The sequence below is a fragment of the Leptodactylus fuscus genome, chromosome 5 (genome assembly GCF_031893055.1).
Source record: "Leptodactylus fuscus isolate aLepFus1 chromosome 5, aLepFus1.hap2, whole genome shotgun sequence".
Lineage (NCBI taxonomy): Eukaryota > Metazoa > Chordata > Amphibia > Anura > Leptodactylidae > Leptodactylus > Leptodactylus fuscus.
Window position 1 is genome coordinate 12987899 of NC_134269.1, and position 27667 is coordinate 13015565.

At 44.2% G+C, this 27667-nt stretch overlaps 2 protein-coding genes and 2 non-coding genes across 5 annotated transcripts; all 4 read left to right on the forward strand.

The window, feature by feature from the left end:
- The first annotated feature begins 1063 nt into the window (after positions 1-1063).
- TRNAW-CCA (transfer RNA tryptophan (anticodon CCA)) lies at positions 1064-1135 on the forward strand. Its single transcript has one exon. It is a non-coding gene; the product is annotated as a tRNA-Trp (tRNA).
- A 339-nt stretch (positions 1136-1474) lies between these two features.
- On the forward strand, positions 1475-1556 carry TRNAL-AAG (transfer RNA leucine (anticodon AAG)). Its single transcript has one exon. It is a non-coding gene; the product is annotated as a tRNA-Leu (tRNA).
- Positions 1557-1964: 408 nt separating this feature from the next.
- On the forward strand, positions 1965-7193 carry SNAPC2 (small nuclear RNA activating complex polypeptide 2). Its single transcript, XM_075276005.1, has 6 exons — positions 1965-1995; positions 2311-2503; positions 5082-5201; positions 5560-5628; positions 5928-6195; positions 6764-7193. Exons 2-6 carry the CDS (start codon positions 2321-2323, stop codon positions 7021-7023), a joined length of 900 nt encoding a protein of 299 aa, XP_075132106.1. The 5' UTR covers positions 1965-1995; positions 2311-2320; the 3' UTR covers positions 7024-7193.
- Positions 7194-17175: 9982 nt separating this feature from the next.
- LOC142204700 (uncharacterized) lies at positions 17176-26396 on the forward strand. Of its 2 annotated transcripts, none has more exons than XM_075276007.1 (6): positions 17176-17250; positions 21704-21920; positions 22164-22302; positions 23484-23611; positions 24116-24168; positions 24838-26396. In XM_075276007.1, the coding sequence occupies exons 2-6, from the start codon at positions 21718-21720 to the stop codon at positions 25671-25673; spliced, it is 1359 nt and encodes a 452-aa protein (XP_075132108.1). In that variant the 5' UTR covers positions 17176-17250; positions 21704-21717; the 3' UTR covers positions 25674-26396. The 2 variants fall into 2 exon arrangements, with proteins under 2 accessions (XP_075132108.1, XP_075132107.1); XM_075276006.1 differs by having other exon boundaries at positions 17202-17250; positions 21701-21920.
- The last annotated feature ends 1271 nt before the right edge of the window (positions 26397-27667 follow it).

The following is a 27667-nucleotide window of genomic DNA, read 5'->3' on the forward strand; positions in this document are numbered from 1 at the left end:
GCTCCACAACGGCCCTCAAACAGTATAATATACTCCACAGTGGCCCCACACAGTATAATATGCTCCGCAGTGGTCCCCACACAGTATAATATGCTCCACAGTGGCCTGCACACAGTATAATATGCTCCACAGTGGCCCCACACAGTATAATATGCTCCACAGTGGCCCCCCACACAGTATAGTATCCTCCTCAGTGGCCCCACACAGTATAATATGCTCCACAGTGTCCCCCCACAGTATAATATGCTGCACAGTGCCCCCTCCACACAGTATAATATGCTCCGCAGTGCCCCCCCCAACAGTATAGTATCCTCCGCAGTGGCCCCACACAGTATAATATGCTCCACAGTGGCCCCCGCACAGTATAATATGCTTCAGAGAGGCCCCACACAGTATAATATGCTCCGCAGTGCCCCCCACACAGTATAATATACTCCACAGTGTCCCCCCACAGTATAATATGCTGCACAGTGCCCCCTCCACACAGTATAATATGCTCCGCAGTGCCCCCCACACAGTATAGTATCCTCCGCAGTGGCCCCACACAGTATAATATGCTTCAGAGAGGCCCCCTACACAGTATAATATACTCCACAGTGGTCCCACACAGTATAATATGCTCCGCAGTGCCCCCCACACAGTATAGTATCCTCCGCAGTGGCTGGACACACAGTATAATATGTACAACATCACATACCACTGGGCCCCTTTCTATTACGCAGATGTATATTAGTCGGGGCCCGGCAGTATAATATACTGTAATGCAGAGTGTGGAGTAATGGAGGACGTCTGTGTAACGTTAGCTGAAAAATCAGTATGTAAAGCAGAAGGTGTGAACTGGCCCTTAGGCCTCGTGTATGTGACGTAGTGGGCAGATGGGAGGGGGGGGTGATGATTATACAGCAGCTACTACATAACCCCCCACTGAGGTCAGTACCAGAGGAGGACACTGGGGGGCAGTCTACTGCACCATCACCCCCTCCCCAGCCTGCACACCCAGTCACGTCCACCAGGCCTGGCACTCCAGAGGCTGGATATGGGGATGACTCCATTCCTCACAGCTGACCTCGTGGCGCAACGGTAGCGCGTCTGACTCCAGATCAGAAGGTTGCGTGTTCAAATCACGTCGGGGTCAAACTTTTTCTTCTGCGATTTATTATTTTTTTTCTTTATTGCTCATCTAATCTCCTCGTGCTAAGATTGTCGGATCTGTCTGCCGATGTCTATAGATAACGAGCAGATCTCTCATCATCTCCATCTCAGGGGTCCCATTACCACACAGCAGTGTATGTGTAGTGATACTATATGGCAGGTATACTATATACTATACTACTGTAGTGATACTATATGGCAGGTATACTATATCTGATCCTGACACGGGCAGTCTGGTACTTGTAGTACTTCAGCACATATCACACTACTACTCCTGGCAGTCCGGGTATTTCTACAGAGTCTAGGCAATAACCTAACATCAGGTAGCGTGGCCGAGCGGTCTAAGGCGCTGGATTAAGGCTCCAGTCTCTTCGGGGGCGTGGGTTCGAATCCCACCGCTGCCAGTAACTTTTTCCCTATGTCATGTGTATATCTATATCTATTTTGTTTCTTTATTACGTTCCACACAAGGCTGCATTCACACGGAGTAAACGCTGGCGTTTTTTGTGTGTTTTTTGCACATAGCGCCGCGTATACGCCGCGTTAACGCCGGGCAACGCCACCGCTAAATAGCGCGGCGTTAACGCGGCGCTACGCGGCGTAAACGCGGCGCTATGTGCAAAAAACACACAAAAAACGCCAGCGTTTACTCCGTGTGAATGCAGCGCTTTTTTTCACCGTTTTCCCACAATCTGAGGCTGTAACACGCAATTAAAATCCACTTCCGCCCTCAGTAGTTCCAGCTTCACTGCCCTTCCGTGACGTCATCGTACGGGGCGTCGGAAGGAGCGAAGAGCTCAAATCTCACCAAATCACGCGAGAAGACAGCCATGAGCCTGCAGGGTAAGCTGTGCCTGTGTTTATGTCTGTACATGTGTGTCTATGGGCGGTCTAGGCGCCTGCTGGGACTTGTGGTTCTCCTGCAGCCGCTGTATATCGGTAGAACTACAAGTGCCAGCATTGCTCTGAGTAGTTTGGGGGTGATGATGTGTAACATTGGCATTTGTGTGACTGATATAGTATTGTATGGTAAGAGTGTAGACTGCCTTGTCACCCAGCTTTCCCAGAACCCAGAGTGTCCTCGCCGTACCGGGCTCCCTTGGTCACATGACTGTTAGGAGTGTATTATAATGTACTGATCCGTATACATTATGGCAGGCCGCAGACCATGAAGCCCCCGACTCGCAGACGTGTGGCCCCCCGCCGCTATCAGCCTCCAGCGGCCGCACATAGGGCCAACATACGCCTGGCGTGGACGACGCGGGAGAAGAAGGAGCTGCTGAAGGGGCTGAAGGATCAGATCAACGAAAAATCCCCAGAGGTGACAGTCCAGGGGCGGAGTGATGCCGAGGTAAGTGGGCGCCAGCCGCCATGATGTCTGCACCACATATGACACCACACAGACCGGGCATTGTAACACTAACTGACCAAACAAGAGCTGCCGGATGTACCGAGGCAGATAGTGATGTCACAGTACAGTATAATACACACAGTGATGTCACAGTACAGGATAATACACACAGTGATGTCACAGTACAGAGATAATACACACAGTGATGTCACAGTACAGGGATAATACACACAGTGATGTCACAGTACAGAGATAATACACACAGTGATGTCACAGTACAGAGATAATACACACAGTGATGTCACAGTACAGGATAATACACACAGTGATGTCACAGTACAGGATAATACACACAGTGATGTCACAGTACAGAGATAATACACACAGTGATGTCACAGTACAGGATAATACACACAGTGATGTCACAGTACAGAGATAATACACACAGTGATGTCACAGTACAGGGATAATACACACAGTGATGTCACAGTACAGGATAATACACACAGTGATGTCACAGTACAGGATAATACACACAGTGATGTCACAGTACAGAGATAATACACACAGTGATGTCACAGTACAGAGATAATACACACAGTGATGTCACAGTACAGAGATAATACACACAGTGATGTCACAGTACAGAGATAATACACAGAGTGATGTCACAGTACAGAGATAATACACAGAGTGATGTCACAGTACAGGATAATACACACAGTGATGTCACAGTACAGAGATAATACACACAGTGATGTCACAGTACAGAGGTAATACACACAGTGATGTCACAGTACAGGATAATACACACAGTGATGTCACAGTACAGGGATAATACACACAGTGATGTCACAGTACAGGGATAATACACACAGTGATGTCACAGTACAGGGATAATACACACAGTGATGTCACAGTACAGAGATAATACATACAGTGATGTCACAGTACAGGATAATACACACAGTGATGTCACAGTACAGGATAATACACACAGTGATGTCACAGTACAGAGATAATACACACAGTGATGTCACAGTACAGAGATAATACACACAGTGATGTCACAGTACAGAGATAATACACACAGTGATGTCACAGTACAGAGATAATACACACAGTGATGTCACAGTACAGGATAATACACACAGTGATGTCACAGTACAGAGATAATACACACAGTGATGTCACAGTACAGGATAATACACACAGTGATGTCACAGTACAGAGATAATACACACAGTGATGTCACAGTACAGGATAATACACACAGTGATGTCACAGTACAGGATAATACACACAGTGATGTCACAGTACAGAGATAATACATACAGTGATGTCACAGTACAGAGATAATACACACAGTGATGTCACAGTACAGGATAATACACACAGTGATGTCACAGTACAGAGATAATACACACAGTGATGTCACAGTACAGGATAATACACACAGTGATGTCACAGTACAGGGATAATACACACAGTGATGTCACAGTACAGGGATAATACACACAGTGATGTCACAGTACAGGGATAATACACACAGTGATGTCACAGTACAGGATAATACACACAGTGATGTCACAGTACAGAGATAATACATACAGTGATGTCACAGTACAGGATAATACACACAGTGATGTCACAGTACAGGATAATACACACAGTGATGTCACAGTACAGAGATAATACATACAGTGATGTCACAGTACAGGATAATACACACAGTGATGTCACAGTACAGAGATAATACATACAGTGATGTCACAGTACAGGATAATACACACAGTGATGTCACAGTACAGGGATAATACACACAGTGATGTCACAGTACAGGGATAATACACACAGTGATGTCACAGTACAGGATAATACACACAGTGATGTCACAGTACAGAGATAATACATACAGTGATGTCACAGTACAGGATAATACACACAGTGATGTCACAGTACAGAGATAATACATACAGTGATGTCACAGTACAGGGATAATACGCACAGTGGGCTCTATAGTAATCTCTATATAGGGGCCACGCTACGTGTTTTCGTCCTCCCATCAGCACTTTATTTCTGAGACTATACGGGCCCTTCCTTCATTCTTAGCCCCCGGCACCTGCTCTTGTGGTCGGGGGTTGTATTCATTACATAACTTCATTACTCCTTGTATAGTAACTTCTTCTGTTATTTTTACACCCGATTCCTCCTCCTATCTCTGCTCACAGTCAGTGAATGGAAAGATTAATATCCCCATACAGCTCACAGCTGAGGGTCTGTTACAGTTCTATCCAGTGGAAACAAATTTCTTTGAACGGAACAATCTGAATTCCAGACTGGATGTGATACAATTGTAGCAAACCTTCAGCTGTGTGAGCGGGGTGCTCCCTCCTGTGGTCTGGAGGACCTGGTTGATGAGACAGAAACGTTACCGTGGTTAGGATTGTTGGGTTGATCTCTCACTATTACAAAAGGAAAAAAAAATGGACATGCCCTTTAAGGTCCATGGGTAGGATCCATGCTGTGTTTAGAGGGGTGTATTTTTTTCGGTAAACATTTTCCCCTTCTACTCCAGGTGTCTTCCTACTTTTCCTGGCTCTGCAGTCGAGCAGCTCGAGAAGCGGTGCAGACAGAATACGGGAAGTTGGTTCATCAGAAGAAAATCCCAGAGATTCCGGATCCAGCTCCCATAGAGGTAAATGGGCAACAAGGGCTGAGGATAAAGTTGTCAAAGCTCCGCCCATTGTTCCTTGCTACATTGCCTAGTAATAAAGGTTGGTAGTCCCTAGTCTTGAAGAAACCACAAGGTATTATGGGAGGTCATCCTACCTTCTGTAAGGGTTACTGGTGTACTGCATGGGTGGGAAGCTGTGCCAATAGGCCCCGCCCCTGAGGAACTTGAGATAAGGAGCACATGCAAATTTTAACCCTTAACTATTTCCACATCAGACTGGATACAGAGGGTTGTGTAGAACGGATACAACTGTAACAAACCCTCAGCTGTCAGGAGTTCTAATATTGACGATCTGATGTTTCATCTATTTCTTGGCTAGCTATGGACGGACTTGGCGAGCCGGGTTTGCAGCACCACAGAGGAAGCCATGACCGCCGCTTTTTCACAGGTACCCTGTAATGCAAAAGTTTATGCACCCCCTCGTCAAATGATGAACGATCGGGAGGATGTTTACGCAGAACAAGTAGTGGAACTGATTGCAAAAGTTTAGGCACCCCTTGTGAAATGTATAATAGGAAGGATATTTATATGAGCCAAGTACTGGGGATGAGCAGTGCAACATATCGAAAAAGTTTGGCCATCCCTCATCATACAATTGGGAGGATAGTTACACGGAACAACTAGTGGGACATATTGCAAAAGGTTAGACACCCCTCATCTTACGATTGGGATGTTCTCTGTTTGTAGGTGCTGACAATAGCCTCGACAGAACCGGTGACCCTCCATCACTCAATCCCCTGCAAGGATCCTTCAACAACATCCGGTCACATGTCCTCTCCTGGTGGGAGGAGCCATCAGCACTCAGAATCTTCAGAGGAGGAGCTTAGCTCCTCAGGGGAGGAGCCAACCACAGAGTCTCATGATAATGGCTGGAACAGCTTAGACTTTGAGAATATTTATAAATATCTGTCGAAAGCTGTGAGGGGCGAGGAGCTTCCAAGGCTGTCTGACTTTGGTAGGTAGTCACGGGGGAGAAGAACGAGGTAGGTGGGCATTTATACAGTGTCGGACTAGCCCATCACCTCAGGCTGTACCACTAATGGTGCAGTAGAAGACACCCAAATCTGAAGGGTGCTGTGGTCTATTCCTAGGGGTTGTTGAAGGGTGGGACATGTCAGTCTGATAGGAGTTTTCTGTGCCCTTCCATGCACTGCAACACCACCATTTTCGGGTTGGGATTTCAAAAACACTGCTAATTTTGAATAGAATGCCAGAATTGCAGTGAAGACTGACACAGAATATTAGAACCCTGGAAGCAGATTTATATTGTCTTATACTCCAGTCACACCTAGAGCTGCATTCACGTTTATGACAATAACTGCGGACAGACGACTAACCTGCCAAATGATAAAGGTTTATTAGTTGGCTACATCTCCACCTGTGCAATACAGCAGAACTGTGAATGCAGCTTTGGAGGTGACTGGAGTACAGGACCTTAATGTCAGTGTTGTAGGGTTCCTCACATGACAGGATGGTTTCTATAGGGATCGGAGTTGCGCTTTAATCCCTATTTCTCTATTCAGAGTCCGCCGTCCTCCTCCGCCTCCTCCATTGTATCCCGGACCAGTTCCGCCACCTGTACGCGCCGCAGATCGGCTTGTATCTCTACGACACTTACACGTTCCTGACCACGCAACTCGACTACGATGTCACAGAAGCGGAGCAGCCACAAAGCGACGCTCAGGCGCCGAACTGGAAGGAACTGGGATTCTGCCCCCTTAACCCCTTCATCGTGCCCCTGGAACTACTGAAGGAAAAAGAGGAGCCCGCAACCCCTCCATGATATCTGTCTATCTAGGTTAAGCTCTTTGCTGCCCTCTATCTGTTATGATATTGCACACTCATGCTGCTGTGGTACTACCGGGGTAGGCTGGGACTTGTGGTTCTATAACACATGGACTACGGAGACACATGTAGTTTATTTCTGTGTAAATGTAGATTTTTTATTATTTGTGTGGATAATATAATATAAAAATATTTTCAAAAGAAAAATGTTTTTGTAGCATTATTTACAGTCACCACTAGGGGCGCTGTTCCGTTGCTCTGTGCATAAACACATTGTTGCTGTGCGTTTCCTTACAGGGCACCTAAAACGGTGCCGGTTCCTCCAGTGTCACGAGTAATGTGTGTGAGCACAGTCCTGTAGTCACCTACCGTCCCAAATGTTGCTGGGATTGTCCTCGTAAATGTTTACAATTTGGATTGTGATCACATGGCTGCAGGGACCGCAGGGCGCACTCTAATGGCCGCTAGCAACCATGGCATCTAAGGGCGGGTTCATATCTGTGCCCGGTCTCCGCTTTCGGGTTTCTGGACAGGAGACGGAAACCTGGCAGTCAGTTTTCAAACCTTATGCCGTCATTGACTGGCTAGATGAGACCTTGACTGCCCCCTAGTGTCTAAAACTGGGACTGCCAACCCCAATACATGATCACAGGGCAGTAATGAGATCTAATAGGCTGCCTGTCAGCGCGAAACGGTATAATACACTACAATGCACCAGGCCAATCGGCGGACTCACCGGCCACAGGAGATGTCACAGGTAGTGATGTCACCAGGTCACTTCCTTAGGCTTCCGATTGATCTCGGCGGTCACTTTCTGCGGGGACTTCCGCTGGAAGACAACGCCAGAGGAGCCAGACTAGACCGCGCTGGGATGGAGCATTGGGGACCGGTGAGTAGTAATAAAATAAAATTTTAGCCCGGACCACCCCTTTAAGACAACTAATAAGAGATGTAACATTCGGCAAGTCTAATAATGTGACAGATTTACGCCTAGTTCACATTTGCGTCGTCCTGTCCGTTCTGGTCCAACAAAAGAACGGGAAAATGGCGTCAATTGATCGCCAACAATGACTATTATGGGGTCTGTCGGGTGTCCTTTTTTTTTATTTTTGCCCCGATATCGCCGGATCAAAAAATGGGTCTTGCAGGATTTAGGGCAGGGGTGTCCGTCGCAGTCTACATCGTAGTATTGGTAAATTTGTCATCTAAAAATTGTATTCGTCACATAGAAAACAAGCTCGAAATAATAAAAACGTCACGAAATGGGGAAAAAAAAAGATCTAAATATAAAAAAAATGTAAAAAGTTGCTGAAAGGGTTAAAAAATAATAATGCCGACACATAGTATAGAGTGGTCTGACAAGAATAAACGAAATTTAGAAAATTTGTAAAATTTTTTATTTTCGATAAACGCAAAACGTAACTACAAAAATCTCAGAAAAATGGGGCTCTGAAGGGGTTAAACACAGACACACTAACTTATCATAGGTATGGGGGTAGGGGCGCCCTGTGTTATTATCGGTTTGCATAAGTATTCACTCCCCCCTTGCCCGTCACAGGTTGCTGCAGTAAAGTTTGGCAAACTACATTTCCCAATGTGCATTGCAACGGAGCATGCTCACTGGCAGCCAATAGCGACCCCTGTCACACAGCTCGTGGTCAGCTGACCTCTGCCCGGTAGGTAACTATTCACATTCTTCCAATCCTGCCATTGACCCCCTTCCCCCATCTTCCGGCCTCCGCCACATGTAGTTGGAGAACTTAGTGACTGAATCACCCCTATGTAGTAAGGCGAGGTGTTACTGTCAGAAGTGTGCTGATCAGGAGCCTAGAAAAGCTGGGTGACACTTCTAGCAGGGGCGGTAATAGCCAAGCTCCGCAATAGGACGTGTACCAGGAACACCGTCTGTTTTGCATAATTCAACTGGGATGTTCCTGTCCAAGGACATAGAAATAAACCAGACTGGTGCAAATGTAACAAACCCTCAGCTGTGACAGGAAGCTCGGTCAGTGCAGGTGTCAGTCTATGCGTGTGCCGAAGAATAGTCACTGACGGCAGCAGAAATCTGTACACACTATAGTAGAAAGTGGCAGAATTTGTCATCAGATGTATAGAGAAAACTACACGTACTTTGATCAGCACAAGCAGGATTCCTTTTATATTACTAAATAACCTGCAGCACGGAAGGAACCTGGTGCACAAGAAGCCGATCGCAAGACATTCACTGCCTAAGACTAGAAAGTGTAAAATTATTCTATGTAAAAAGTCACTGTGTACATACATTACATTACTTATCCTGTATTATACTCCAGAGCTGCGCTCACTATTCTGCTGGTATAGTCACTGTGTACATACATTACATTACTTATCCTGTATTATACTCCAGAGCAGCGCTCACTATTCTGCTGGTACAGTCGCTGTGTACATACATTACATTACTTATCCTGTATTATACTCCAGAGCTGCGCTCACTATTCTGCTGGTATAGTCACTGTGTACATACATTACATTACTTATCCTGTATTATACTCCAGAGCTGCGCTCACTATTCTGCTGGTACAGTCACTGTGTACATACATTACTTATCCTGTATTATACTCCAGAGCAGCGCTCACTATTCTGCTGGTACAGTCACTGTGTACATACATTACATTACTTATCCTGTATTATACTCCAGAGCAGCACTCACTAGTCTGCTGGTACAGTCACTGTGTACATACATTACATTACTTATCCTGTATTATACTCCAGAGCTGCACTCTCTATTCTGCTGGTACAGCCACTGTGTACATACATTACATTACTTATCCTGTATTATACTCCAGAGCTGCGCTCACTAGTCTGCTGGTGCAGTCACTGTGTACATACATTACATTACTTATCCTGTATTATACTCCAGAGCTGCGCTCACTAGTCTGCTGGTGCAGTCACTGTGTACATACATTACATGACTTATCCTGTATTATACTCCAGAGCTGCGCTCACTATTCTGCTGGTACAGTCGCTGTGTACATACATTACATTACTTATCCTGTATTATAATCCAGAGCTGCACTCACTATTCTGCTGGTGCAGTCACTGTGTACATACAGTGTTGGCCAAAAGTATTGGTCCCCCCTGCAGTTCTGTCAGATAATCCTCGGTGTCCCCTAGATAATGATTACAAGCACAAACTCTTTGGTAATATCTTCATTTATTTTGTTTGCAATGAAAAAATACAAAAGAGAATGAAAAAAAAGTCACATCATTGATCATTTTACACAAAACTGCAAAACTGGTGCAGACAGAAGTATTGGCGCCCTCAGCCTAATACTTGGTAGCACAACCCTTAGACACAATAACTGCGCACAACCGCTTCCGCTAACCAGCAATGAGTTTCTTACAAGGCTCTGCTGGAATCTTAGACCCTTCTTCTTTGGCAAACTGCTCGCGGTCCCCCCTGAGATGTGAAGGGGGCCTTCTCCAAACTGCCACCAAGAGATCTCTCCCCCTCCCCCACAGGTGTTCTATGGGATTCAGGGCTGGACTCATTGCTGCCACTTTACAAGTCTCCAGGGCTTTCTCTCACCACCATTCCCCATATGTCAAACAGCAGTGCAACAACTGGGGGTATTCCTGCCCCTGCGAGCAATTAGGACAGTTGGAACTTTTACTTAATCAAAAGAGGAACCTCCCCCATAAGAGGCCAACTGAACCCCCCCGCGTTTTTTTCTGTCCTGCCCAGCAGGACAGGTGGTGGGGGTCGGTCCCTCTCTCCCACTTTCCCTTTATCTCATGCTTTGTTTTTAGGGTTTTTTTTTTTTTTTTTTTTTTAGCTGTGGCTTTGACGGGTTGGAGCTACGGCTTACCTGGGAGCTTTGAGGTCGCAGGCAGGGACCCGCGCACTTCGGCTTGCGGCGCCTGCTTTCCCTAGCTCCTGTACGGAGCATCAGGGTTCGGCGCATGCGTGGAACTGGTTTCGCGCGCGCCGAGGCCGGTGGCTTTATGCGCTCCCGCGCCGCCGGGCATGCGCAGTAGGTCGCGCCTGTCCGGCAGTGCTTCGGCTCTCCCCGGCTCTTAGGATTCTGAGCGGGGGGGGAGTAGTGGGCTCTCTTTAAAGGGGCACCGGCGTGGGGGGACAAGATGGAGCCCCTGGGACCCCTTACTTTTTGTCCGGCCTCGCCCCCCTCCGGTAGGGGGGGGGGGCTTACTGTTCCCTCCCCTCTGGGAGGTATATTTAACAGAGCAGTGTCTACCTGTCAGTCGCTGCTCAGGTGTTGCAGGGACTGGTTCAGGCTCTGAGGCTTGCTCAGCTTTGGTGGTTGGTACACACAGAGAGTCTTCACTCGGCGTATCTGGACTTTCTGGACTGGATTGTAAGGTATTTTTTAGGGAAGTGCCCTTGGATCCCCTGTCAGGTAGTATAGGGGGGCATTTGATAATTCTGGTCTCTTTTCTAGATGGCTTCTTCGTCTTCCCTCGCCGGAACTTGACGATGAGGATGAAGGAAATCCGCATCGGTGTGGAGACACGCACCATGTAAGGATTGCAATATTCCGTTACCTGACGGATATGAGAATTCACGATGTCGCCAATGTAGGGCTCCACGGGCGGAGGAAACCCAGGTTCATGACGTAATTTCCTGGGTAAAAGGCTTTGTGGAGGAGTCTATGCGTGAAATGAAGGATTCTATCGCCCATCTCACGAAGAGACCACGTCTGGAGTCCACTTCCCGTCCGTTTCCTCTGAACGAAGAATTTCAGATTGTGGATGAAGTCTCTTCAGATGAAGAGTCAGTAGATGCAGGTCCGTCTTTTCCCTTGGAGAAAATACCGAGGCTGATGAAGATGGTGCGTCCAGAGCATGACGGAAACCCGGACCAGAAGGGACAAAGGTCCTTTAAAGTGGAGCCGGCAGTGGCGAAGAGCATGGAGGCGGAGTGGAAGCGCCCGGAGAGGTCATTTCAAGTCTCCAAGAAGTTTAGGACCCTCTTCCCGGTGGAGGAGGATCAGTTTGATCGCTGGGGTCCGCCCCCAAGGGTCGATATGGCCGTTTTGAAACTTTCGAAACGAACAGTGGTGCTGTCGGTGGACAGCTCTAATTTACAGGATGCGATGGACCGGCGTACGGAGGTAAGTGTCCACCTTAAGGTGGGGAGACAGTGTCTCATGGTAACATACTTAACCCCTTCTTTTTCTATCAGGGTTCCCTGCGCCAAATTTATACTTCAGCCGCTGCGCAGGCCTCCGTGGGAATTTCAACGACTGAGGTCATCCAGTTTTTGAAGACAAACGTCTCAACCCTTCGGAGGAATATTGACGCGGGGGTTCCACGCGACGAATTGCTGGCGTTTCTGTCGTCCACCTCTTTGGCGGTGGACTACCTGGCGGAGGCAGCGTCATACCAAGTAAAGATTGCAGCGAAGGCTATGGCACTAGCCACAGCGGCTAGATGGCCCCTTTGGTTGAAGCCCTGGAGGGCTGACAATACATCGAAGTACAACCTATGCGCTCTCCCCTTTGAGCCTGGTAGGCTCTTCGGTAAGGAGCTGGATGCCATTATAGAGGGTTTAGCTGACAGTAAGGGGAAGAGTCTTCCCCAGGGGGCTTTGGGAAGGGCAGGCCCTTCATTTCGGGGTCGAGGATTTAGACCCTTCCCCTCCAGCGGAACATATCAAAGGCGCCCCGGGGCTCGGGGCAGAGGTTCTGGTCTGCGTCCCACCCGGGAGGCGGATAAGAAGAAGCCGACCTTCTGACATTCAATTTTCCCCTCCTCTACCACCCGTTCCCATTCCGCCAATTCCTGTAGGAGGGCGCTTGTCTCTTTTTCTCCCAGCTTGGGTTTGCTATATTCAGGATCCGTGGGTTCTGCAGCTGGTAGCTGCAGGATACAAAATAAAGTTTATTTTAAAACCCCCCGACAAGTTTGTCAGAACCCGTGTTTTGTTGGGTCTCAAACAAATTCTTTTAGAGAGGGCCGTCCAGGAGTACCTGGACAAGGGCGCCCTAGAGCCGGTGCCTCGGGAAGAGCAGTCAACCGGCGTATATTCTCCAGTTTTTTTGGTACCAAAAAGCTCAAGGGGCTGGAGAATGGTGGTAGATCTAAGAAGTCTCAATCGTTATATCGTCAAGACTCGTTTCCGGATGGAAACTATCAGGTCAGTATTGCCGTTCCTGCAGCCCGGAGACAGGTTTGTCACATTAAATCTGAGGGACGCGTATTTACACGTCCCAATATTTCCACCGCACAGGAGGTTTTTGAGGATTGCGGTTGTGTTGAACGGTAAGCTGCGCCATTTGCAGTTCGCAGCCCTACCGTTTGGGATTTCTTTGGCCCCCCACACCTTCACAAAGGTAGTGGCTCCGGTCATTGCGGCTGTTCGGCTCCAGGGTATCTTTATAGTACCCTACCTGGACGACTGGCTGTTGAAAGCCCAGTCAGCAGAGGTCCTCACTGCCCATCTGAACACCACCATCGCCTTCCTAGGCGAACTGGGTTGGCTCATAAATTGGCAGAAATCCGTGGTTATTCCGTCCACTCGGATCCAATTCCTAGGATTCATCCTGGATTCCCTCAAAATGCTAGTATCCCTACCTCCCGTTCGGGAGGAGAAGATTCGTCAAGCAGTACATCACTTGACGGTGACGCGGAGAGTGCAGGTAAGAACATCCATGAAGGTCCTGGTATTGATGGCGGCAGCTGCAGATGCGGTGCCATGGGCACTATGGCACATGCGTCCATTACAGTGCGAGACTCTCAAATTATGGAGCCACAGCCAGGCGGGGCTGCAAAGGCCTATCCAGTTGTCTGTCGAAAACTGTCGGTCACTACGGTGGTGGTCCCAACTGAAGAACGAGAAGTCCATGGTCCAGCCTGTCTGGACCCTGTTGACGACAGATGCCTCCCTCCACGGGTGGGGGGCGCATCTGGGGGAGACCCTAACAAGCGGAACATGGGGGCCGGAGGAGAGGTCCCAATCATCAAATTGGCGCGAACTGTGTGCAATCCTCAAGGCTCTACGTTATTTCACCCGAACGCTCCGCGGCAAGGCAGTCAGGGTCAGGACAGACAATGTCACGGCGGTCCTGTATCTGAACAAGCAAGGAGGGACGAGGTCCCCATCTCTCCTCAGGTTAGTAGACCGGATCTTCACCTGGGCGGAAGACAACGTAAGTCATCTCACGGTGCACATAAGAGGACATCTAAATACGCTGGCGGATCAGCTAAGCAGAGGCCTGACTGTGGCGGGCGAATGGTCTCTGAACCAGGAGGTTTTCCATCAACTTACCCGGATGTGGGGTCTCCCCGAGGTGGACCTGATGGCCACCCAGTACAATGCCAAGGTGGAGAGGTTTTGTTCCCTCTACCAGGAGGACAACCCCTTGGCAGTAGATACCCTATCAATACCTTGGAGGTTCAGGCTGGCATACATCTTCCCTCCACTTCCCATGATTCCGAAGGTATTGGCCAAAGTCAGACAAGACCAGGTATTGGTCATCGCGATCATACCGTTCTGGCCGAAGAGGGCATGGTTTACCCACCTCATGCAGATGATTCGAGAGAACTATTGGTGGCTTCCGCTTCTTCACAACCTGGTAACCCAGAACAATCGGCTATGCCAGGACCTGGAGACGTTCAACCTAACAGCCTGGAGGTTGACCGCGCCTTATATGGACACGGAGGACTATCCCAAGCCGTTCGAGCGACCTTAGCTTGTTCTAGGGCACTGTCAACTAACAGAGCTTATGTAAGGATTGGTAGAATCTACCAACAGTGGTGTGAGGAGAACCGGCGGTCCGGTTCTGAGATTGAGTCGGTGTTGGAGTTTATGCAGAATGGCCTGGACAAGGGGCTTGCTCCGGCGACACTAAGAGTACACATGGCAGCATTGTCTGCGGTCCTTGGGATCAGGTTATCCCAGAACCCCCTGGTGAGTCAGTTCTTGAAAGGAGCCTCTAGGCTCCGCCCGTCTGTTTACAGCCCAGTCCCTCAGTGGGATCTGGGCACAGTGCTGCAGGGACTCTGTGAACCCCCCTTTGAGCCGCTTCAAGAGACAGATTTGAAGTGGATGTCTTATAAGGTGGCATTTTTGTTGGCGGTTACCTCAGCGAAACGAGCTGGGGAGCTGCAGGCTTTGGCTGCTACAGAGCCTTACTTATTATTTTTCCCAGACAGGGTCCAGTTGAGGTACCTGCCGGGGGTTCTTACCCAAGGTGCCCTCTGGGCAGAATATAAACCACGTTATCTCACTGCCCACCTTCTTTCCTTCCCCAGTGAACCGGGAGGAGGAAAGGTGGCATACCCTGGACCTAAGGAGATGTCTAAGTATCTACCTGGAGTGGACTAGCGCGTTCAGGAGAGCCGGGAATCTGTTTGTGAATGCGTCAGGTAGGAATAAAGGGGAAAGAGTATCCAAGGGTACCCTTTCACATTGGATCAAGGGAGCCATTTTTCAGGCCTTCTAGAATCAGGGGCTGCCACCTCCGGACTTTGTCCGGGCACATTCCACCCGTGCGGTGGCCACCTCCTGTGCGGAGAGACAGTCCGTCTCTTTGGATCAAATCTGTTCAGCGGCGACATGGAGTTCGCACTTGACATTCGTAAGACACTATAGATTAGAGCGGTTTGCGGCGGTGGCTTTTGGCCACTTGGTCCTTTCATCAGTCTGCCAGGAAGTCCCACCCTAGGGGGGATTTACTTGCTACCTCCCCAGTTGTTGCGCTGCTGTTTGACATATGGGGAATGGAAGATTATGTAAATAATCTGTTTTCCCATACTCCAAACAGCAGCGCAAGCTTCCCTCCCTTCCTGTTCTGAAGATGGTTTTTTCGGAATATTATACTTTATAATTTACGCGGGGGGGAGGGGGTCAGTTGGCCTCTTATAGGGGAGGTTCCTTTTTTGATTAAGTAAAAGTTCCACCTGTCCTAATTGCTCGCAGGGGCAGGAATACCCCCAGTTGTTGCACTGCTGTTTGGACTATGGGAAAACCGATTATCTACATAATCTTCCATTTTCTAGTGCTGACCTGAAGTGTGTTTTGGGTCCTTGTCCTGCTGGAAGACCCCTGACCTCTGAGGGAGACCCAGCTTTCTCACACTGGGCCCTACATTATGCTGCACAATGTGTTGGTCGTCTTCAGACTTCATAATGCCATGCACACGGTCAAGCAGTCCAGTGCAGTCCAGTGTTTTTTCCTGTAATCTCTATGTTGAGGCCTTTTCCTACTTTTGTCTCCTCTGACCTGAGAACATTCTTCCAGAACGGTTTTGGCTTTCTCAGGTAAGTTTTGGCAAACTCCAGCCTGGCTTCTGTCTCTGGGTAAGAAGTGGGGTCTTCCGGGGTCTCCTACCATATAGTCCCTTCTCATTCAGACGCTGACACTGGATAGTACGGGGTGACACTGTTGTACCCTCGGACTGCAGGGTAGCTGGAACTTGTTTGGATGTTAGTCGAGGTTCTTTATCCGCCATCCGCACAATCCTGCGTTGAAATCTCTCGTCAATGTTTCTTTTGCGTCCACATCTAGGGAGGTTAGCCACAGTGCCATGGGCTTTACACTTCTGGATGACACTGCGCACGGTAGACACAGGAACATTCAGATCTTTGGAGATGGACTTGTAGCCTTGAGATTGCTCATGCTTCCTCACAATTTTGCTTCTCAAGTCCTCAGACAGTTCTTTGGTCTTCTTTCTTTTCTCCATGCTCAATGTGGTCACACAAGGACACAGGACAGAGGTGGAGTCAACTTTAATCCATTTCAACTGGCTGCAAGTGTGATTTAGTTATTGCCACCACCTGTTAGGTGCCTCAGGTAAGTAACAGGTGCTGTTAATTACACAAATTAGAGAAGCAAGATTTTTTTTAACAGTGCCAATACTTTTGTCCACCCCCTTTCTAATGTTGAATTATATCCAATTTGGTTTTTTGACAATTCTTTTTGTGTTTTTCCATTGAAGAGAAATTAAATGAAGATAATAATACCAAAGAATTTGGGATTGCAATCATTATCTGGAAGAAACTGAGTATTATCTAACAGAATTGCAGGGGCACCAATACTTTTGGCCAACACTGTATATGTTCACGTGTCCATATTAGATGGTGAAATTGCACTTTAAATCCACCTATTACTGCTCTCTGGGTGCCAATATTAACACATAATGCTGACATACACAGTCAATCAGTCACTCAGCACAAGCACAAAGGTCGACATCTCTTAACTCACTGGTGGAGGAACACACAGAATGTAAGTACATAGGATTCTCCTCCTGAGGTTCTGTATATAGAAGGGGGGTCATTAATAGCAAACTTGCCTGTTAGTCACACTATTTGCTATGTATATATGTTCTCTAAATATACAGTAGTAGCTAGTACATAGGGGCAGTATTATAGTATACATTTTATTGATATAGCACCAACATATTCCGCAGCACTGTACAAAATGTAGGACTCAACTACAAACAAAAAGATACATTACAGAGATATAGTCAATTTCCAAAATGGACTGAGGGCCCTGCTCGCAAGAGCTTACAATCTATGAGGTAGAGGTATATTCTTGTACATAGGAGTAGTATTATAGTAGTTATATTCTTGTACATAGGAGCAGTATTATAGTAGTTATATTCTTGTACATAGGAGCAGTATTATAGTAGTTATATTCTTGTACATAGGAGCAGTATTATAGTAGTTATATTCTTGTACATAGCAGGTAGTATTATAGTAGTTATATTCTTGTACATAGGAGTAGTATTATAGTAGTTATATTCTTGTACATAGGAGCAGTATTATAGTAGTTATATTCTTGTACATAGGAGCAGTATTATAGTAGTTATATTCTTGTACATAGCAGGTAGTATTATAGTAGTTATATTCTTGTACATAGGAGCAGTATTATAGTAGTTATATTCTTGTACATAGGAGCAGTATTATAGTAGTTATATTCTTGTACATAGGAGCAGTATTATAGTAGTTATATTCTTGTACATAGCAGGTAGTATTATAGTAGTTATATTCTTGTACATAGGAGCAGTATTATAGTAGTTATATTCTTGTACATAGGAGTAGTATTATAGTAGTTATATTCTTGTACATAGGAGTAGTATTATAGTAGTTATATTCTTGTACATAGGAGCAGTATTATAGTAGTTATATTCTTGTACATAGCAGGTAGTATTATAGTAGTTATATTCTTGTACATAGGAGCAGTATTATAGTAGTTATATTCTTGTACATAGGAGCAGTATTATAGTAGTTATATTCTTATACATAGGAGCAGTATTATAGTAGTTATATTCTTGTACATAGGAGTAGTATTATAGTAGTTATATTCTTGTACATAGGAGCAGTATTATAGTAGTTATATTCTTGTACATAGGAGGTAGTATTATAGTAGTTATATTCTTGTACATAGGAGCAGTATTATAGTAGTTATATTCTTGTACATAGGAGTAGTATTATAGTAGTTATATTCTTGTACATAGGAGGTAGTATTATAGTAGTTATATTCTTGTACATAGCAGTAGTATTATAGTAGTTATATTCTTGTACATAGGAGTAGTATTATAGTAGTTATATTCTTGTACATAGGAGTAGTATTATAGTAGTTATATTCTTGTACATAGGAGTAGTATTATAGTAGTTATATTCTTGTACATAGGTGTAGTATTATAGTAGTTATATTCTTGTACATAGGTGTAGTATTATAGTAGTTATATTCTTGTACATAGGTGTAGTATTATAGTAGTTATATTCTTGTACATAGGAGCAATATTATAGTAGTTATATTCTTGTACATAGGAGTAGTATTATAGTAGTTATATTCTTGTACATAGGAGGTAGTATTATAGTAGTTATATTCTTGTACATAGGAGGTAGTATTATAGTAGTTATATTCTTGTACATAGGAGTAGTATTATAGTAGTTATATTCTTGTACATAGGAGTAGTATTATAGTAGTTATATTCTTGTACATAGGTGTAGTATTATAGTAGTTATATTCTTGTACATAGGTGTAGTATTATAGTAGTTATATTCTTGTACATAGGTGTAGTATTATAGTAGTTATATTCTTGTACATAGGAGCAATATTATAGTAGTTATATTCTTGTACATAGGAGTAGTATTATAGTAGTTATATTCTTGTACATAGGAGGTAGTATTATAGTAGTTATATTCTTGTACATAGGAGGTAGTATTATAGTAGTTATATTCTTGTACATAGGAGTAGTATTATAGTATTTATATTCTTGTACATAGGAGCAGTATTATAGTATTTATATTCTTGTACATAGGTGTAGTATTATAGTATTTATATTCTTGTACATAGGAGTAGTATTATAGTAGTTATATTCTTGTACATAGGTGTAGTATTATAGTAGTTATATTCTTGTACATAGGAGTAGTATTATAGTAGTTATATTCTTGTACATAGGTGTAGTATTATAGTAGTTATATTCTTGTACATAGGAGGTAGTATTATAGTAGTTATTCTTGTACATAGGAGTAGTATTTTAGTAGTTATATTCTTGTACATAGGAGGTAGTATTATAGTAGTTATATTCTTGTACATAGGTGTAGTATTATAGCAGTTATATTCTTGTACATAGGAGCAGTATTATAGTAGTTATATTCTTGTACATAGGAGCAGTATTATAGTAGTTATATTCTTGTACATAGGAGGTAGTATTATAGTAGTTATATTCTTGTACATAGGAGTAGTATTATATTAGTTATATTCTTGTACATAGGAGGTAGTATTATAGTAGTTATATTCTTGTACAAAGGAGTAGTATTATAGTAGTTATATTCTTGTACATAGGTGTAGTATTATAGTAGTTATATTCTTGTACATAGGTGTAGTATTATAGTAGTTATATTCTTGTACATAGGAGTAGTATTATAGTATTTATATTCTTGTACATAGGAGCAGTATTATAGTAGTTATATTCTTGTACAGAGGAGTAGTTTTATAGTAGTTATATTCTTGTACATAGGAGTAGTATTATAGAAGTTATATTCTTGTACATAGGAACAGTATTATAGTAGTTATATTCTTGTACATAGGAGTAGCATTATAGAAGTTATATTCTTGTACATAGGAGCAGTATTATAGTAGTTATATTCTTGTACATAGGAGTAGTATTATAGAAGTTATATTCTTGTACATAGGAACAGTATTATAGTAGTTATATTCTTGTACATAGGAGCAGTATTATAGTAGTTATATTCTTGTACATAGGAGGTAGTATTATAATAGTTATATTCTTGTACATAGGAGCAGTATTATAGTAGTTATATTCTTGTACCTAGGAGTAGTATTATAGTAGTTATATTCTTGTATATAGGAGCAGTATTATAGTAGTTATATTCTTGTACACAGGAGGTAGTATTATAGTAGTTATATTCTTGTACATAGGAGTAGTATTATAGTAGTTATATTCTTGTACAGAGGAGTAGTATTATAGTAGTTATATTCTTGTACATAGGAGGGAGTATTATAGTAGTTATATTCTTGTACAGAGGAGTAGTATTATAGTACTTATATTCTTGTACATAGGAGGGAGTATTATAGTAGTTATATTCTTGTACATAGGAGCAGTATTATAGTAGTTATATTCTTGTACATAGGAGCAGTATTATAATAGTTATATTCTTGTACATAGGAGCAGTATTATAGTAATTATATTCTTGTACATAGGAGCAGTATTATAGTAGTTATATTCTTGTACATAGGAGCAGTATTATAGTAGTTATATTCTTGTACATAGGAGCAGTATTATAGTAGTTATATTCTTGTACATAGAGAGCAGTATTATAGTAGTTATATTCTTGTACAGAGGAGTAGTATTATAGTACTTATATTCTTGTACATAGGAGGGAGTATTATAGTAGTTATATTCTTGTACATAGGAGCAGTATTATAGTAGTTATATTCTTGTACATAGGAGCAGTATTATAGTAGTTATATTCTTGTACATAGGAGCAGTATTATAGTAGTTATATTCTTGTACATAGGAGCAGTATTATAGTAGTTATATTCTTGTACATAGGAGTAGTATTATAGTAGTTATATTCTTGTACATAGGAGTAGTATTATAGTAGTTATATTCTTGTACATAGGAGCAGTATTATAGTAGTTATATTCTTGTACATAGGAGCAGTATTATAGTAGTTATATTCTTGTACATAGGAGTAGTATTATAGTAGTTGTATTCTTGTACATGGGAGCAGTATTATAGTAGTTATATTCTTGTACATAGGAGCAGTATTATAGTAGTTATATTCTTGTACATAGGAGCAGTATTATAGTAGTTATATTCTTGTAAATAGAGAGCAGTGTTATAGTAGTTATATTCTTGTACATAGGAGCAGTATTATAGTAATTATATTCTTGTACATAGGAGCAGTATTATAGTAGTTATATTCTTGTACATAGGAGTAGTATTATAGTAATTATATTCTTGTACATAGGAGCAGTATTATAGTAGTTATATTCTTGTACATAGGAGCAGTATTATAGTAGTTATTTTCTTGTACATAGGGGTAGTATTATAGTAGTTATATTCTTGTACATAGAGAGCAGTATTATAGTAGTTATATTCTTGTACATAGGAGTAGTATTATAGTAGTTATATTCTTGTACATAGAGAGCAGTATTATGACCAGTAACTGAGTTAAACTATGTTTTTGCCCTTCAGCAGCATTATAAGCCACTATGGCATCCCGCCGGCTACGTGTGGCAGTGATTGGAGCTGGATCTGCTGGACTTTGCAGTGCACATCATATCCTTTCAAGACCTTTAAGCTTTGAACCTCCAGTAGTGTATGAGATGACTGGTCAAGTTGGGGGAACCTGGGTGTACATAGAGGAATCGGGAAATGACTTCAGTACACATTCCAGTATGTACAGAGATTTGAAGTAAGTCACAATAATATGTCGCCTCACTATGACCTATTGTAATGACCCAATCATGCGGCATCAGCTTTGGTTGGGCGATGTATATGTCGGTGTATATTCTTTCACGGTTTAATTTTTTGGTTAGGCCATGACTATGGGATCTATTCTATCAGATTATGTTGTTCTTCATCAGGTCCACACTGGTCTAAAGGCCACAAGATTTAGATTTATTCTTATAACACTTGAATTCATAATTTTTTTTAGGACAAACCTTCCTAAGGAGATCATGGAATTTCCAGATTTTCCTTTCGATCCCTCACTGCCGTCCTTCATCCATCATTCAGATGTTCTGAAGTATCTGGAGGAATACACAGATAAATTCTCTGTCCGACCACATATCAAGGTGAGATCCTCCCTAGAGAATAAGACAGCCTCCATAATGAGGTCTCGGCCTCAACATTTGGGGTCGTTCGGCCTAGTCCTTAGTAGGGTTGAGCGATCGTGTTTGGAAAAGATCGGAATTCCGAACATGATCTTTTTAGGTGGGATCGAGATCGGTGATACTACTGGCCAAGCATTGTGGGAAAAGCGAACAATGTTAGCCTTCACACTGAGCATACACTCCGCTCATTCTGAGTGGAGTGTATACTCATTGTGAAGGCTCCGCTGCTGTTCCATAGGAATGAATGGAAGCAGTCGGCACACAGCCTTAACCCCCTGCGCGCCGGCTGCCTCCATTCATTCTAATGGGAGACTAGCTAACATTTCTATTAGCTACTTACCTGCAGAGATGGCTGGTCTGGTGCCCGGTGTTCTCATTCTTCTTCGCCTTGCTGCCCTCGTCTCCCAGGTTAGTGTTTAAAGAGCTAGAAAGAAGGCGGGGCTTGTGGCTTAGGAAAGTGTGGGCGGGTACAGGGCTGGGAGACGTCACACCCACACTCTCCTAACCTCAGAGGCAGGGGGCAGCGAGGCGAAGAAGAACGAGAATACCGGGCACCGGAGCAGCCATCTCTGCAGGTAAGTGGTCACCAGGGGGGATTAAGTAGCCAGAGGATTAGAACAAAAAAAAAATATCCTCTGGCTACTTATTGATTAAAAAAATCACTACACAGCGTGGATTCTAACAATTAAAGCGTTCAATTGTTAGATTCCATTCTGTATAGTGAATAGGATTGTTTTTAAAATCCGATCTCCGATTAGTAAAAAAATCCCATTGACTTACATTGGGATCGGAATTGGGATCATCGAGATCGGGTTCGAATGAAAAATGATCGGAAATCGGATTTCAAAATTGATCCTGAAAAGTCAAGATCGGCTCAACCCTAGTCCTTATTTTAGAATTGCAGTCATCTTAGGTTTTAACAACTTGGGTACATGTATTAGTACCATTTGGTCAAAAGGCCAGAAATAGGAGCAAGACATAACATCCATCCATTTGGTCTGTAGTCCAAGCCTGTTGTATTGCTCCACAAGAAATTTGGCATTATCTAGATTCCCTATATACTAGAATGGACGTTGTTTTAATATTTGTGGCCACTGGCCATGGGATCCAATGCAATTCCTGAATTTTTTTCAACATTGTAGTTTAATACTCGAGTGGTGTCCATCTACCCTGTGTTTGGCGTCCAAGAGCGAGTTTCCTGGAGGGTGGTATCCAGCACTCAAGAAGAAGTAGTCTTGGAAAAATTTGATGCTGTCATGGTGTGCGTGGGGTGAGTGTCCACTCCCTACATCTCTAACTGATATTCTATATGGACTAGATCTATGTCTAGTCCAAAAAAATTTCTCTTCACTTCTAAAGAGGTTTTGTTACCTAGATATTCCAAAACTTATGTTCCATCATGGCTTGGGAATTCTCTGTGGAGATGTCCTCATGAGCATTCACACCATTGGTCAGGAGGAGGAAAAAAGTTGGGGTATATCTGGGGTATAAGTTGTGGGAGATACTGATATTGGAAATGGTGGAACCTGTACACAAGTCCAATGGGGTATCAGCTTTTGCGTCCGTGTACTTACCATATGTGGCCCAATTGATGAAGCAGAAGTTCAGGATGTTTCTCCATAGTTGTCCACTTTGAGCTCCTGGCTACTTTCCCTTTGACCAGCCACTCTTTCTTCTTCTTTTCTTCAATAAACTCTTTTCCTCCTGTATATCTGTATTTCCATCTGACTTCTTGGACGCCATGAGTGATAACATTGTGCCCCATTGTCCGCAGACATTACTCTCAGCCCTACATCCCAGACATCAATGGCATCAAGGACTTTCAAGGTGAGAAAAAAAGTTTTTATTGGATTACTTTTTAGTGTGGCCCCCTTAAAAAAAAGATATTTCTCGGAACGTTTGGGTTGAAAAATTGGCTACAAACATGGTGTAAGGTGAAAATGTAGTCAAGGGACTCAGGAAGTGATCCAGGACTATGGCTATGGAGATTTGTTCATGGGGTCCAAAGGCTGGTTGTATATCCTCACCAGCCAGAGCCTTCGTGCTACTAGTGTTGGGTGAATTGGTTTGCAACAATCCGGATTCAACCCAAATATTCCAAACAGTCCATTTTCCAGATTATAATAGGTGGAGGCCCAAGGAAGGTGTAAAAAATAAAAAACATTTCTACTCAACTTTTTCGGTTAACCTCGCGGTGTTGGCCCTACTTCAGTTCTTGGGGTATCTGAGTAGTAGGAAACACTCTTAGTACTCAGAATGGTGACGGCCATGGGTGAAGTCAGTCTGAAGACCACTATGATAATGATACGGGGAAAAATATTTGGTTCGGCCGAACATGAAATTTTTTGAAATTCTGTAACAAATCCAATTCTTTGACCGGTTTTTACCAGTTCTTGTTCCACCTCCTATAAATATAAAGTAGTTTGTAGTATTGGTGGATTCACCATTTAACTGGACTTCGAACATTGGATATAATCGTTGTCATTCCTTTTGTAGGACAAGTGTTACACAGCCATTTTTACCGCTATCCGGAGGTCTTCTCTTCCCGTTCCGTAGTTGTTTTGGGCTCAGGACCTTCAGGTATAGATATAGCCATGGAACTTTCTGCCCACGCCAAACGTGTCATTTTGAGCCACCGTGGTGCTCCCATAAAGTGGACCCCACCAGAAAATGTCTCAGTGGCACCTCCGGTGGTCGGTGCTACTCATGATGCTCTCATTTTTGAGGATGGAACAAAGATTGAAGCAGATACTTTGATTTTCTGTACTGGATATAAATACCACTACCCGTTCCTGTTTCCTGGGACCCAAACTGGTGAGGATACCATTCATGGTGAAGTGGTGGAACATGAGGACTTATTGGACTGGGGATTTTTGGAGGGTGAAGATCAGGAAAGTCCTGACCTTGGAAAAGGTCATCTGCCACCACTCTATAAACACCTTATCCATGCCCGATACCCTACCCTGGGCTTCATTGGAGCTTGCAAAATCGTGGTGCCATTCCCACTCGTTCACTGCCAGGCCCAGTTTTTCTTGCTAGTGCTGGAGGGCAAATGCCCATTACCATCTCCAGAGAAAATGCTTTCTGAAGCCCGCAAAGAGCTGCTGAATCACCGAAATTCTGGCTTATCGCTAAAATACCTTCACCGCCTAGGACAGAACCAATGGCAGTATAGTCGGTGGCTGGCAGACACTGCGAGGTTTGAGCCACTGGCCCCTGTACTTGCCAAGTTGTATGAAGTGACACGAGAGTTCAGAAACTTAAACCCAGTAATATATAGAAATCACAACTTCAAGGTCTTAAATAGAGAGGACTACGAAATGAAGATGTGATGGAAGAAGCCCGATGTGTAGCCGACGTAATCCAGTAGGAAATTCACCGCACTCCATGGACCTTTCAGATTATAGACAATGGGTTTAGGCCCATCCATCACATAGACAGCCCATATGCCAGTTATAGGGGGGTGACCCAGCTCAGGTTGGGGTTAAGACCCCTCTCAATGGACTATTTTTCCGATTTATGGGCAACACAATACTAATCATTTTGGAGTACAGCACATTGTGTAACAACAGTATAATAGTGGGGTACAGCCTGTTCTCTAACAGTGGGGTACAGTATGTTGTATAACTGAGGGGTACAATGTGTTCTGTAATAATAATGGGGTACAGTATGTTTTATAATGGGCTTTAGGGACAGTGAGAGCCAAGATATAAGCAATAACTTACTTGAGCCTGGAGGATCCCAATGTCGTGCATGCCGACACCCCAAGGTATATAGGCAGATCGTAGGTGATGGGAAACCAAGCAAATGTCTTGTGCAAGTCCCAATGGACTCCAAACTTATATAGTGTTCCAGTCCCAGCCCCCCTTGCTTAACCAATAGAAGTTTCCAGATGCCGTGTAGGTGCAGGTCTGTTGGTCACTGGTTTGGAATTTGACGTTACGCCAATACCAAGACATTCTACAAAGCCAAGAAAGCTAAACTAGAGGAAGAACTGACGTGGGAAAATCATTAAAGGGGCTCTATCAGCAAAATCCTGCAGATAGAGCCCTACATATGCGTGCATAGCCTTTAAAAAGGCTATTCAGGCACTGTAAAAGTTAAATTAAACTAACCCCCCGTTTTAAAATAATAACTTAAAAAAGAATGTTCTCTACTTACGGAACGTGCACCCTGGGCGGGCATTCTGGGTGTGTCTTCATCTTCTTCCCCGCCTCTTCTTCCTCTGACGTCTTCGGGTCCCGTCCTCCTCCGGCGCTTGCTCGCGGACACTGATAACAAAAAATAGCCCGGGCGCATGCGCAGTAGCCGTAGTAGAAGCCGCGTGCTACTGCGCATGCGCCCGGGCTATTTTTTTTTTATCAGTGTCCGCGAGCAAGCGCCGGAGGAGGACGGGACCCGAAGACGTCAGAGGAAGAAGAGGCGGGGAAGAAGAAGACGGCGCACCCTGAATGCCCGCCCAGGGTGCACGTTCCGTAAGTAGAGAACATTCTTTTTTAAGTTATTATTTTAAAACGGGGGGGGGGGGGGGGTAGTTTAATTTAACTTTTACAGTGCCTGAATAGCCTTTTTAAAGGCTATGGACGCATATGTAGGGCTCTATCTGCAGGATTTTGCTGATAGAGCCCCTTTAAGAAGAAAGATATACGTATGTTCTGTAATAGTGGGGTACAGCGCTATAGTGAAGGGTTTATGGTGGGAAGGGCCCCATTAGAGACTTTGAATTTGGGCCCGGGAACTTGAAGTTAGGCCTTTGGTGGGATACAGTGTTCTTGTAAGGGTATGTTCACACAGCGGAACATTCTGCGCAGCTAGCCGTGACAGGATGCCAATGCACCGGCAACCCGTCACGGCATTCCGCTCCGGATTAGGCCCGAAGAATGGGCCTAAATGGGAGGGAGCCTCGTGCCGCGGACATCTGCGGAATCCACGGCAAGATAAGGCTACTAGCTAGCGGAAAAAAGAAGTGAGCGGCTCCCGTTGAAGCCGTTTTTGGAGGCGGATTCCACGGTCAAAGCCCGCTCCAAAAAACTCTGTGTGAACATACCCTAAGTGTAGTGGGGTACAGCATGTTCTGTACTAAACGGTTGTCCGTGGTAGTTGTATAAAAATAACTTTTATTGTATCAAAAAATTATTAAAAAGTTACATAATAACCACAAGAGTCGGTAGTATCATAGCGAGCTACGCGTTTCTGGAACACAAAGGAAGGGTCCATGACTTCGTGTTTCTGAAACGCGTAGCTTTTGGGAACCGACTCTTGTGGTTATTATGTAACCTTCTAATAATTTTTTGATGCAATAGAAGTAGGGTTGAGCCGATCTTGA

What these genes read in the sequence shown, in the direction of transcription:
- SNAPC2 (XM_075276005.1), top strand. Translation starts at nt 2,321, where the DNA reads ATGAAGCCCCCGACTCGCAGACGTGTGGCCCCCCGCCGCTATCAGCCT. An exon ending in CGGATCCAGCTCCCATAGAG is followed by an intron (nt 5,202 to 5,559) that starts GTAAATGGGCAA and finishes TTTCTTGGCTAG; the next exon opens with CTATGGACGGACTTGGCGAG. An exon ending in TCCAAGGCTGTCTGACTTTG is followed by an intron (nt 6,196 to 6,763) that starts GTAGGTAGTCAC and finishes TTCTCTATTCAG; the next exon opens with AGTCCGCCGTCCTCCTCCGC.
- LOC142204700 (XM_075276007.1), top strand. Translation starts at nt 21,718, where the DNA reads ATGGCATCCCGCCGGCTACGTGTGGCAGTGATTGGAGCTGGATCTGCT. An exon ending in CTGTCCGACCACATATCAAG is followed by an intron (nt 22,303 to 23,483) that starts GTGAGATCCTCC and finishes TCAACATTGTAG; the next exon opens with TTTAATACTCGAGTGGTGTC. An exon ending in GCTGTCATGGTGTGCGTGGG is followed by an intron (nt 23,612 to 24,115) that starts GTGAGTGTCCAC and finishes CATTGTCCGCAG; the next exon opens with ACATTACTCTCAGCCCTACA.